General features: G+C 47.6%; 1 protein-coding gene and 1 long non-coding RNA gene across 5 annotated transcripts in view; one reads left to right on the forward strand and one right to left on the reverse strand.

Annotated features, from left to right (window-relative positions):
• Window positions 1–10,399: 10,399 nt before the first annotated feature.
• PCBP1 (poly(rC) binding protein 1) lies at window positions 10,400–12,120 on the reverse strand. The gene has a single exon (XM_047781859.1). The coding sequence runs from the start codon at window positions 11,850–11,852 to the stop codon at window positions 10,782–10,784; it is 1,071 nt and encodes a 356-aa protein (XP_047637815.1). The 5' UTR covers window positions 11,853–12,120; the 3' UTR covers window positions 10,400–10,781.
• A 525-nt stretch (window positions 12,121–12,645) lies between these two features.
• Window positions 12,646–13,605, forward strand: part of LOC125127975 (uncharacterized) — a 37,051-nt gene continuing 36,091 nt past the window's right edge. Inside the window, exon 1 of one of the 4 annotated variants that reach the window (XR_007135096.1) lies at window positions 12,646–12,819. This is a non-coding gene — a long non-coding RNA (uncharacterized LOC125127975). The other 3 variants (XR_007135094.1, XR_007135097.1, XR_007135095.1) reach the window with 3 other exon arrangements.

A 13,605-nucleotide genomic window follows, 5' to 3' on the forward strand; every position in this document is an offset into this window, starting at 1 on the left:
ATTCTAGTATACAACAAATATTATTTTTGGAATCTAAAAAAATATTACAAATGGAGGAATTCCTGTCGTGGCTCAGCAGAAACGAATCTGACTAGCATCTATGAGGACGCAGGTTCAATCCCTGGCCTCACTCCGTGGGTTAAGGATCCGGTGTTTCTGTGAGCTGTGGTGTGGTTTGAAGATTTGGCTCAGATCTTATGTTGCTGTGGCTGTGTCATAGGCCAGTGGCTAGAGCTCCAATTTGACGCCTAGCCTGGGAACCTCCATATGCTGTGGGTGTGGCCCTAAAAAGACAAAATAAATAAAAATAATACAAATGGATTTATTTACAAAACAGAAAACACAAAACAGAAACAGATTCATAGAAATAGAAAACAAACAATGGTTGCCAAAGGAGAAAGAGTGGAGAGGGATAAATTAAGAGTATGGGATTAACAGATACATATCACTATATATAAGTATTTACTGTGTAGCACTGGGAACTATATTCATCTTGTAATAACCTATAATAGAAAACAATCTGAAAAAAATATGTATCACAATCACTTGGCTGTGTACCTGAAATTAACACAATATTGTAAATCACCCATACATCAATTTAAAAAAAGGCAGGAGTTCCCATCATGGCACAGCGGAAACGAATCCGACTAGGAAACACGAGTTTGCAGCCTGCATCCCTAGCCTCTGAGTGAGTTAAGGATCTGGCATTGCCATGAGCTGTGGTGTAGGTCACAGACTTGGCTTGGATCTGGTGTTGCTATGGCTCTGGTGTAGGCTGACAGCTGTAGTTCTGATTACACCCCTAGCCTGGGAACCTCCATGTGCTGGGAGTGTGGCCCTAAAAAGCAAAAAAATAAAAAAGGTCAAAAGAAACAAACCAAAAAGATTCTAGTACACAGAATATGTAAAGAACTCTTAGAACTCAACAATAAAAAGATAACCCAAGTTTTTAAATGGGCAAAGTATATGAATAAGCATTTCTACAGCAAAGACATTCAAATGAGTGATAAGCACAAGAAAAAATGCAAAATCATTAGAGAAATGCAAATCAAAACAAGGCACCCCTTCACATCCACCAGGATGAGTCCTGCCACCAAAAAAAAGGGAAATTAATGAGCATTAGCAAGAAGGTAGAAAAATTGGAACCCTCATACACTGCTGTCAGGAATCTAAATGGTGCAGCTACCATGGAAAACAATTTTGGCAGTTCCTCAAAAAGTTAGTTACCTTATGACCCAGCAATTCCACTCCTAGGTATACACTCAAGAGAAATGAAAACATATGTTTTCATTTCAAAACTTACACATGAATGTTCATAACAGCATTACTTGTAATAGCCAAAAAGTGAAAACAACTCAAATGTCTATTAACTGATGAATGGATAAACAACTCGTGCTATAGCCATACAATGGAATATATTCAGCCATAAAAAGGAACAAAGTATTGATACATGCTACAACATGGATGAACCTTGAAAACATTAGGCTAAGTAAAAGAGGCTAGACACAATATGTCACATATTATATAATTCTATTTATATGAAATGCCCAGAATAAGCAAATCCACAGAGTTAGAAAATAGATTATTGGTTGCCAATGACTTGGGTGGATGGGGTGCATGAGGAATGAGGAGTGACTGGTAACAGCTTTGAGTGTGATTTGGAGGTAATGAAACATCTGGCATAAGATAATGGTGATGATTGTACAATGTTGTGAATATACTAAAACCCACTAAATTATACATTATTTATTTATTTATTTATTGCTTTTTAGGGCCAAACCTGCAGCAGATGGAAGTTCCCAGGTTAGGGGTCGAATCAGAGCTGTAGCTGCTGGCCTCTACCACAGCCACAGCAACGTGGGAACTGAGCTGAGTCTGCAACCTACACCAGACAATGCTGGATCCCTGACCCACTGATCAAGGCCAGGGATCAAAACTGCATTCTTATAGATACTAGTCAGATTCATTTCCACTGCACCACAATTGGAATTCCTATACACTTTAAAATAATGACTCTTATGGTATACAGTGCTATCTCAATTTAATGAAACAAAAAATAGCATACAATCTCAATTTAAATAAAAATAAAAAATTAAATTTAAGTAAAATTAAATTTAAAATAAAACGCCATTTAATTTATTTTTTTGGCCACAGTGTGCAGTGGCTTGATGTGGGATCTCAGTTCCCAGTCCAGAGACTGAAACTGGGCTGCAGCATTGAAAGCACCAAGTCCTAACCACTGGATCACCAGGGAACTCCCTATATATGCTACTCTAAAAGAGCAGTAGATAAAACAAAGACTAGAAGATGTTAACCTCTGGTTAGCGATAGGCAGCAATATGGGTTTCCATATGCATTACATATTTATGTATGTTCTATATTATATATATATATATATATATATATATTATATATATTGCTGTGTTAATTGAACCATTGGGCAGTAAAAGTAAAGACAAAATAAAACAGCGTGCAGATTATCTGTCCATTTAGAGTCTCCCAGGGCAGTTTTTCTGGCCTAGTGGCACAGTCCAGAACGGTGGTTAAGAAAGCACCTTGGGGGAATTCCTGCTGTGGCTCAGTGGTTAATGAACCTGACTAGTAACAATGGGGTGTCAGGTTCAATCCCTGGCCTTGCTCAGTGGGTTGGGGATCCGGCATTGCCGTGAGCTGTGATGTAGGTCACAGATGTGGCTCAGATCCCGAGTTGCTGTGGCTCTGGTGTAGGCTGACAGCAACAGCTCCAATTCGACCCCTAGCCTGGGAACCTCCATATGCCATGGGTGCGGCCCTCTAAAGACCAAAAAAAAAAAAAAAAAAAGAAAGAAAAAAGAAAAAAAGAAAGCACCTTGTAAGCCACATTGCTCAGGCTCAAATACTGGCTCTTCCTCCGACTAGCTCTGTAACCTGGGTCAAGTCACCTCATTGCTGTGTGCCTCAGTTTCCTCACCTGTAAAGGGGCCTCAGAATAATATGTACCTCAGAAGGCCCTGTGGATTCAAGGAGTTAATTCATTGAAAGTTCTTGAAACAGGGCTTTGCGCATAGCAAGATTTTGATAAATGTTAGCCGGTCTTGGAGATGTTGCTTGAGTGGCTCAGGTTCCAGGCTAGGGAATGATCACATCTGACCTCACTGAAGTCCTGTCAGGAGCCATTGGGAGAAGCCCAGATTATACCTTCTGAAGTAGAGGTAAACAAGTGAAGGCACAGGTTTTCATCTACATGGAGGCAGGTTTTAAAAAGTGCATCTTTTTCCTCACTGTGGTTGAATGGCTAATTTGGGGTCTTCCACCACCCACGTGATTAACGAGGTGGTTTGCTATCACTGAAGTATGGTTGCCTCAGCTCCCTACCAAGGTGCACTCGGCCTCGTGGCAGATGTCTGGAGTCCTAATCGGCTGCTGGGAGAAGAAGGGGGCAGCTATAGTTAAGTCCTTCCTACTGTAGTGGACATGGGTCCAGGGGGCACTCAGGGGAGCCAGAGCCGTCTCACAGAGCCCCACTGTTAGGGCATGAAAGCTGGGGGAGGCAGCCTAGATCGGCTTGGGTGGCTAACTCCGCCCACCTGCGTGTGGCTTCTCTGGCATGCACCTTTTTCCTTCCCCTCTACTGCCCTCTCCTCTTCCCCATAAAGTCTAAAGGTGATAGCACCTTCTGGGATGTTCAGAGCAAATCTCTTGGGTAGTTTCTTCCTTTCTGCTTCCACCTCAATAAAGGCCTGGTGAATAGTTCCCCCAAATGCCAAGCTGGGGCTTTTTGCTGTCAGTTTTTGGATAACTTCTGTTTTTGTTGTTGTTGTTGTTTGTTTTTCTTTTAGAGTGTTAACAGAAGAAGGCCTGTGTGTCAGAAGTCAGTGCTATGGCAGGAGGCAGAAGCAGAGATGGGTGCCCATGAAGGCAGTATTATTTCCCAAGGCAGCTATGGATACTATCTTATCTAGTTATCTCAAATGGAGGACTAAGACATCTTAGATATCTTTTTTTTTTTTTTGTCTTTTGTCTTTTTAGGGCTGCACCCATGGCATATGGAGGTTCCCAGGTTAGGGGTCAAATCAGAGCTGTAGCTGCTGGCTGATGCCACAGCTACAGCAATGCCAGATATGAGCCGTGTCTGTGACCACAGCTCACAGCGACACCAGGTCCTTTTCCCACTGAACAAGACCAGGGATGGAATCTGTGTCCTCATGGATGCTAGTCAGATTTGTTTCTCCTGGGCCACAACAGGAACTCCTTAGATATCTTCTAATGTTGTTTTTGTTGTTGTTTTTTTTTTTTTTTTTTTTACAGCCCTCCCTCCAGTCAAAAGGGTGAGCAACTCATCCAAGATCACCTAGAGCCAGGACTAGAACTCAGGTCCCTCAATCGTAGGTAGAATATAATTTTCCTGGTAGAATTTTGAAGCTCAAGAGCAGGAGCCCCAGAACCCCAGGGAAGGTAATGAAGAAGAGGACAGGAGTTCCCGTCGTGGCACAGTGGTTAACGAATCCAACTGGGGACCATGGGGTTGCGGGTTTGGTCCCTGCCCTTGCTCAGTGGGTTGATGATCCGGCGTTGCCGTGAGCTGTGGTGTGGGTTGCAGGCGCGGCTTGGATCCCGAGTTGCTGTGGCTCTGGCGTGGGCCGGTGGCTGCAGCTCCGATTCAACCCCTAGCCTGGGGGCCTCCACGTGCTGCGGGAACGGCCCAAGGAAATAGCAAAAAGACAAAAAAAAAAAAAAAAAAAGGACAGCTAGGGGCAGAATTACCAAGAAAATGATTTCCTAAATGCAAGGACGTGCAAACAGAATGACTTTGAAGAACTGCAAGTCGTTCTGTATGGCAGGCTAAAGGCAGAGACAAGAGACTGGCAGGCTTTGCACTGGTGAGCCTGGTGGGAACAGATCCTGAAGGGTCTGTAAGCTATGCTGGGAAGTTTGGGTTTTCTTTTGTAGACCATGGATAGAGGTGGGACTTGGTGGCCTTTAAGCCCGGGAGTGATGTGGTCAGATTGGAATCCTCATGTGGCCAGGCCAGGCAACCTGGCCAGAGGACTCAGCCCTGGAAAGCTTCTCTGGGAGTGACCGCCTATTTATATGTTTGGCTGGGTGCTGTCTCTTTGGCAGGAGGTGACAGGCCCAGCGATGCTGAACCATATGTGGTTCACTACTTGGGTAGCTGGGGGTGGGGATGGGGTGGGGTGTGAGGTGGATTCAGCTCACAAACCTCAAGTTCTTGGCAAACAGGTGACAGAAAATAAGTAACTGCTCTAGAGGTGAACCCAAGAATGGTGATTCATTGCCCAAACTGCTGACTGGGGTGGGGCATGTAATGGTGATATATGTGTGGCTGGGTGTTGAGTGGGCAAGGGAGGGGACTGGGAGCTGGGGAGAGACCAGCCTTCTAAACATGTGGGACAAGTCCAGGGGCTATGACACAACAGGTGTTTGTCAACCTGTTCAGTCTCCTGACTGTGGTGGTGGCTGTGGCCTAACAGCTGGTGATAGGAAAGGGGTTGTGACAAGAAATACAGCAAGCCCAGAGGGGGCTCATCGATTTCCAGTCCTCAATCCAGAAGAGCACTGGACCTGCTCAAGCTGCCTCAAAGAGAAAGGAGAAGAGTTTTGAATGCAATTCCCCATTCAAAAGGGACAAAGTGAATGAAACTCTTTTTTTTTTTCTTGTCTTTCTGCCTTTTCGCCTTTTCTAGGGCCGATCCTGCGGCATATGGAGGTTCCCAGGCTAGGTAGGGGTCTAATTGGAGCTGTAGCCACCGGCCTATGGCAGAGCCACAGCAACGCGGGATCCAAGCCGCGTCTGTGACCTACAACACAGCTCACGGCAACGCTGGATCCTTAACCCACTAAACAAGGGCAGGGATCGAACCTGCAACCTCATGGTTCCTAGTTGGATTCGTTAACCACTGCGCCACAATGGGAACTCCCTGAATGAAACTCTTAATAGTCTAACTGCCTGGCATCTGATAGTCACTGTTCCAGTGCCCTCTTCTATCCAGGGCTCTTACCCATAGCTTTTATTTATTTATTTATTTTGTTTGCTTGTTTGTTTGTTTGGGTTTTGGCTGCGCCCATGGCGTGCAGAAGTTCCCAGGACAGGGATCAAATCCTTGCCATAGCGGTGACAATGTAGATCCTTAAAAAGGGAACTCCAGTGGCTTTTATTTTTAGCTTTTCCATTGCTTCCTTATTACTTTGCCTTCAGTAAAGTTCCTTTCAAACCCCTCTACCCCCCAAAAAAACCTTCCTCCTGTTCTCTTCCCTCAAGTTATTGCCCTATTTCTTTTTTTTTTGTCTTTTGTCTTTTTTTGTCATTGTTGTTGTTGTTGTTGTTGCTATTTCTTGGGCCGCTCCCGTGGCATATGGTGGTTCCCAGCCTAGGGGTTGAATTGCAGCTGTAGCCACCGGCCTATGCCAGAGCCACAGCAACTCGGGATCCGAGCCGCGTCTGCAACCTACACCACAGCTCACGGCAACGCCGGATCATTAACCCACTGAGCAAGGGCAGGGACCGAACCCGCAACCTCATGGTTCCTAGTCGGATTCGTTAACCACTGCGCCACGACGGGAACTCCATGCCGTCCAACCTTATGGTTCCTAGTCGGATTTGTTAACCACTGAGACATGATGAGAACTCCTCCTTCTTTACTCTCTTTGGCAGCAAGTATTTGAATTGCTGCTTCCTCAGGCCCCAGGCCCTTCTCTCCTGCTGTAATCTGGCTTCCCTGCCATATCTCCTCTGAAATTCTGCTCCCTGAGGATGATTTTTTTTTTTTTTTGTCTTTCTGTCTTTTCCAGGGCCGCTCCCGTGGCACACGGAGGTTCCCAGGCTAGGGGTCTTAATGGGAGCTGTAGCCACTGGCCTACGCCAGAGCCATAGCAATGTGGGATCCGAGCCGAGTGCGACCTACACCACAGCTCACAGCAATGCCAGATCCTTAACCCGCTGAGGGAGGCCAGGGATCGAACCCACAACCTTATGGTTCCTAGTCGGATTTGTTAACCACTGAGACATGATGAGAACTCCTCCCTGAGGATACTTATGACATTGAAATTGTCTTCTCCAGTATCCCCTTTATCTCTAAAATTACTAGGGGTGGGGGTGGGGTTAAAAAAAACTTTTAGAAATTAGATTTCAGTGTTTTGTTTGTTTTGCTTTTTAGGGCTGAACCTCTGGCATATAGAAGTTCCCAGCTGAATCAGAGCTACAGCTGCTGGCCTACACGACAGCCACACCAGGTCCAAGCTGTGTCTGTGACCTACACTGCAGCTCACAGGAATGCCAGATCCTTAACTCACTGAGGGAAGCCGGGGATCAAACCCGAATCCTCATGGACACCAATCGGGTTTGTTACAGTTGAGCCACAACAGGAACTTCCTCAGTTTGTTTTTTATCTTAACTGCTAACATTTAAGGTTTTTGTGTTTTCTAAATGTCATGAATATTTAGAATTATGCTTGTATATAGTTTATAAATAAGCATAATGACTATAGATTGTATTTATAATTTATAAATAAATGAGCATGTAATTAGGGTCTATGCTAAAGATTTTACAGAACGGGTACATTTTCAGAAAATGTTTGGAGACCACTGGTTTTCAAGATAAAGCTTAAACCCTTTATTATGGCATTCAAAACTGTTTATAATTTAGCTTCGAATGATTCTGTGGCTTCCTTCACTTCCTCTTCCCTCCCTTTACCATGCTCTAACTACAATGGGCTATTATACATTTCACAACTGTACCAAAACTTCAAGTTTTAATTTGGAGTATTTTTGCACATAGTAGATGTTCAATCAAACCTGTTAAACCTGGCAATTACATCAATAATGCTACAGCATTATTGTCATTCCATTGGCCTTGAAACTTTTGTCCTTTAGTCCTTTACTACTCTCAAGGGTGCTATCCTGGTTTTTCCTCCCCTGCTTTGACTATTCCTTCTTCATTGGCCGCTTCCTCCATATTCATTCTACAGATACTTACTGAGCCCCTGCTATATATCAGGCATGGTGACAGTTGTTAAGAGATACAGTGGTGAATAATCAGACTAGGTCCCTTACCCCCAGGATATACCCCAAAGCTCAATCTCTAGCCCTTTCCTCCAGTTACCTGTCTCCCTGTAGCTCTGATTTCCCTTCAGAATTGGTCTCCTATTTCAAGCTACTTGTCAAATATTTCTGCCTGCAAATACTCCCATCACCCTGTCTGAATTGACTGCTCCCCTTCCTTACATCTTTCTCTGGTCTCCATACTGTTTCAATGTCTCTTGCATTGGCTACTCTCTGTATGCATTTCTGTTGATACCATTTCCCAACCAATATTATAAACTGCTTATCTGACATAGTTTTCTTTTTTTCATCTTTTTAGGGCTGCACCCACAGCACATGGAAGTTCCCAGGCTAGGAGCTGAATCGAAGCTGTAGCCTCTGGCCTATGCCACAGCCATAGCAACACTGGATCGGAGCAGTCTGTTATCTATACCACACAGCTCACTGCAAAACTGGATCTCTTAACCCACTGAGCAAGGCCAGGGATCAAACCCGTGTCCTCATGGATACTAGTCGGGTTTGTTACTGCTGAGCCACAACGGGAATCCTGAGGTAGTTTTCTAACTGTTGTTCCTGCCTTTATTTTCTCCAAGTTGCCATTCTTCCTATCCTATTCATCCTTGCTGCCTAATCAATATTGTACAAATTATTGCTAATTTTCTTTTAAGGGGTAGAAAAGGGAAGTGGGGGAGGGTGAGGAAAATTGGAGGCCTACTTTTTTTTTTTGGCTGCACCATCATATGGAAATTCCTGAGCCAGGGATCGAACCTGAGCCATAGCGATCCAAGTTGCTGCAGTGACACCTTACCTGTCCTGTCCCCTCAGGACAACTGTCTTCTCTCAGTTTATAATTTAGTACACATTGCTTTCTTCTAATATTTCTCTGCCCCAAAATGTTGTGAAAAGGAATGGGCCTTTGACTTTTCGAGATTAAAATATATTGAATCTAAAGTATATTCAAAGTTGTTTTACTTTCCCCTCCCAAGCCCAAGAGATGTGTACTTTAACATTTCCATTTTATATAAAGCCTAAATAACTTGCCCAAGTGGCAGAATTCAAATTTTAATTCAGGGTTAACTCCAGAACTTGAGCTCCATAGTGGGTATAAAGTACATGGTAGACCCCAATCCTACCTCCAGGGACTCTTGGAAACAGGTCTGTACCTCGGAAAAAAAGCAGCAGATGCCCTGTAGGAATAAGCCTCAACAAATATTTATGGTGGTTAATACTCCCCTCCCCCAGGGAATTTCTCTCCGTTGTTAGTGATCTCCCACAGTGCCTGGTTTGAATTGCACTTTGGCATCTAATCGTCTTTTGTCCTATGCTGCTGTTGCTAGTTTGTCTAATGGTAGAAAATTCTTCTCTCGTCAGGTTCAGCCTAGACCCACTGGCTGATGTGAACATGAGGCTGCTAGGCCTTTACAAGTTCCTCCTAATCCACTGAAGAGAATTGTGGCACTCAAATCTAAGAATCTCTTGTAGTTTTGTTATAAATGTAGCCTTCTGATTAGGTATGGGGTGGGACCCAGGAATCTGCGTTTTTAACATTGAGGTCATTCTTAGGCAGTTGTCAATGGATCAGTCTGCATTCCTGCCTGAGAACTGCCCCATTCGGGCAGAATTATTTCCCGGTACAATGATTTCTCTAAACACTCCACACAGCTGAAGAATTAGAAGCTGGGCCTCCTTTGTTTCTGGATGGGCAATTGGCAGGTGTAACAACATCCTCTGACAGGCTGCTTGCCACAGGTGCATGCTTGACACGTGCGCCCCGCTGGTACCATCCCCCATTCAGTCCTGCTACCCAACCAAGACCCTCCATCCCCACCTCCACCTCTTCTAAGGCCCCCCCGCCTGCCCCACCCTAGCCCTTGGCCCTTCCCTCCACCTCAGCCCCTCCCTTCACCCCCAGTCCAGCCCTTCCCTCCTCCACCTCCTCTCTGGGTCCCCCACGCTCCTCCCACCTCAGAACATTTTTTTTTTTTGTTCCTAAGAGTTTTCAACGTGAGATTGGGGGTGGGGCTGGTAAGAGAGGATATACTGCCATTCATCAGAGGTCTAGAGAATGGGCATACTTTTTCCACCTAAGAAATCCCTTAGGTTTTCCACCAGAGAAATGGGCAGAGGCCTCTCTCTGGAATCTGGCTGGAGAGATGTCACTTTTCAAGAGAGCATCCCCATCTCTGCAACCACCCCAAAATGGGCGCAGCCTGCTGTGCTCCTTTGTTGGAACTGAGAGGGAATGGAATCTTACCAATAAGGTGAAAAGGACTTGAGAAAATACCAAGGACGGGCCCACCCTTCTCCCTACCAAGCCCTTATGCTAAAAGGGGAGGGGGAAAAAAAATGCACCAACAAAGAGTTTAAGATAGTAGTTCCCAGCTTTTTCAAATATGAAGCATTTTTTAACCAATCCATTTTTAATTTTTAAATTCTTGACATTACAGAACTAAACTGAAGTTTATTAACATTCCACTCTTACATTTCTTATCGACAAACAGAAAATTCATGAGCCAAAAACCCAAAACAAAACTAAAAACAGGGAAAAGCTTATAAAACTAAATATGAATCCCAGCATTAACAGCTGAACAGAGAATGTGATTTTTAAATTCTTAGCGGATGATAAAGTTGTGTAGAAACTGAACACTTACAAATTATTTAAAACCTGGAATCACTGACCAGAAATTACACAGTTGGATCATGGGAAAACAGCAGAAAGGGGTTATGAGTGAACCTACACTGTTCTAGCTGCACCCCATGCCCTTCTCAGAGGAAAGCCTGGCATTGATTAGATATTGGGCCAGACTAATACTGGCAGCAGAACCAGTGATAGTAACCTGCCTACCAGAAGAGCCTTCCACTGGATTGGCAATTTTGATCTGGGCCCCGGACATCTGGCGGATCTCATTAATGTTGGCGCCTTGGCGCCCGATTATGCAGCCAATTAAGTTATTTGGAATGGTGAGTTCATGGGTGGTTTGAGTAGATGCATCCAAACTTGCCCAATAGCCTTTCACCTCTGGAGAGCTGGAGTCAATTCCGGCGAATCCGGTCCCGCCGTGCATCATGGCAAAGTGAGACTGTTGTCTTGCCACCTGGTTCAGCTTGGCCAGATCGAGCGGAGAAATGGTGTGTTGTCCTTGAATCGAGTAGGCATCTAGAGGTGTTCCCTCCAGGTCATGGGTGGCATGAGGGTAGCCCGCAGCGTCGCTGCACCGATCTTGGCCGCCCGCGCAGATGACCGGAGAGCTGGCCGGCATGGGCTGGTACGGAATGGTCATGACTCTCCCTTGCGGAGACTGGGAGAGCGTCTCCAGCATGACCAGGCAGATCTGCTTGACACACTCGGTGACAGACTGCGGCACGCCAGCAATGGTGATGGCCCGCTCGGTAGAGTTGGGCAGCATATCCCCCGCCACCTGGACCTGGGCCCCCGTACTCTCGCGGATCTCTTTGATCTTACAGCCGCCTTTCCCAATCAGGGAGCCGCACTGGGTGGCCGGCACCACGAGCCTCAGGGTGACCGGGGGCCTGCTGGCCGCCGTGCTGTTGGTCATGGAGCTGTTGATATCTTCTTCCAGCTTGTCGATGATCATAGCGAAAGCCTTAAAGATGGCATTGGTAGGGCCGGTCAGAGTGATGATTCTCTCCGGACAATTCCCCTCCGAGATGTTGATCCGCGCGCCACTCTCCTCGCGGATCCTCTTAACCGACTCCCCTTTCTTCCCAATAATGCTTCCTACTTCCTTTCCGTGCATAAGCAGCCGAATGGTGAGAGTCACATTTAGTCCACTTTCAGTCACACCGGCATCCATGGCGAGCGGCGGGCGGCGTTCGGGGGAGTTGGGCTCGTTACGTGGTCAAGTCTTTGGTGGCTGGCGGGGGGAGGGGAGGTGTAGGCCCAAAACTGCCGGCGCGAGGCGAGCGAGGGCCGCGGGAGCGAGCGGGCGCGGGAGGGAGGCCGCGGCGTCGTCGCAGGGGCGGGCGGCGGCGGCGGAGGGGGCGAGCGGGGCCGGGAGCGGCGGGCGGGCGGGTGGGCGAGGGCGCGGCGGTGGCGACTCCGGCGGCAGCCTCGGCGGTCTGGGCGGGGCGGGAAGCCCGCTTTCAACCCCGCGTACCCTCTGACCCCGGAAGTGCTTGTGCGCAGGACCCCTTGAAAAAAAAAAGAGGACCCATGGTTTTTAGGTCACAAGATTACGCCAACCCCCATGGAATAATTTTTTAGAAAACCCTTTTAACAGCCTAGCATTGAAAATAAAGCCCCGGTGGGTAAAAGCTGTGAGTCCGGCAAGGCTTTAAAACGAACATGTATTCTATTAACCCTAGAGGCGCCGGCGGATGGTTGGAAATGTAGTGTTGTGAATGACGGTGCGACACATTATTTTTCCGCTCTATAAAAGCGATTTGGACACGGAGCGACACGGACAGCCCCGGGAGAAACTGCAGGCGGCAGCTAGGACGCCGCGGGTTTAAAACGTGCGCGTGAGGCAGCCAGAGCGCGTGCGCGAGGGTGTGGGGAGGACGGGAGGGGCAACTGTGGTCTTCCGGGGGGGAGGGGCGGCGAGGCGAGGCCCGCTGGGCGGGCGCGGGCGCGCGCCGGCGGGCGGGCACGTGGGGCCCCTTCGTCCTCGGCGTCCGGGCGCCCCGCGCCAGCCCCCACCCCCGCCCCGCCACCGCGGAGGCGGCCTGTGAGGAGAAAGGCCGAAAGCCCTCCTGCGCCGCCGCCAAAATCGTGGCTCTACTGATGGTTTCTGGGAAGTGTTAGAAACATGGCCATAAAGAGTATGGCGTCCATTTACATAATGCTTTGTCTGCATTTTGCAACTTTGTTAGACCCGCAGAAACCCCCACCTCCTGCGCAGGTGTTTAGTCGCTGCCACCTTGTCAGACATTTCAGACAGTGGCGTTCATTTAGGGCACCGCATTTACCCGTGCTCGGGGAGTTCCTGCGGTTTTCCCCGCCAAGGTTAAGCTCCCGCTACTGCATATCGGCCTTTTCCCGCATGGTGCAGCCGCCGCGCCCGCGCTCTCTGGGGGCGGCCCCCAACCGGGACCGCCATCTTGGAAGGCCTTTGCTGCCGAGTGTCCAGCCGCGCGTTCCTCTCGCTAAAGAAAGGTCGCTGGGGCGGTTGGTGTGGCAGTTGTGATTTCTGCCCTTTCCCCTTTCCTTTGGCTGAGCCTGACAGAAAAGACCGGGTGCTCAGCGTCCTTCCGGATCCCTGAGAGAAAGCGGCTAACGTGGCGGCCCCTCCGCCCCCTCCTTCGTCCCCGCGGGCGTAGCCGCCATGTTTCCTGAACACAAAATGGCGACACGTGGCCTGGATTCGTCGCCAACGAGAAATTGGGGTCGGCCTGAAAGCTCTAGAACGCGCCCCTCCCCCCTCCCGGCTCCTGATGCCGGTGGGCTGGGGCCCTTCCCATGCAGCGAGTACTCTTACCAGATAGGAGTGAAACCCTGCAGGCTGGTCCCAACCTCAGCGGGCGAATTTTATTGTAATTTTCAAATTAATTTGAAAGGGGAACGTGAATAAGTGAAATGTGGGCATCATACCGAGTCTCTGCTCACTT

Source organism: Phacochoerus africanus, chromosome 5 (genome assembly GCF_016906955.1).
Source record: "Phacochoerus africanus isolate WHEZ1 chromosome 5, ROS_Pafr_v1, whole genome shotgun sequence".
Lineage (NCBI taxonomy): Eukaryota > Metazoa > Chordata > Mammalia > Artiodactyla > Suidae > Phacochoerus > Phacochoerus africanus.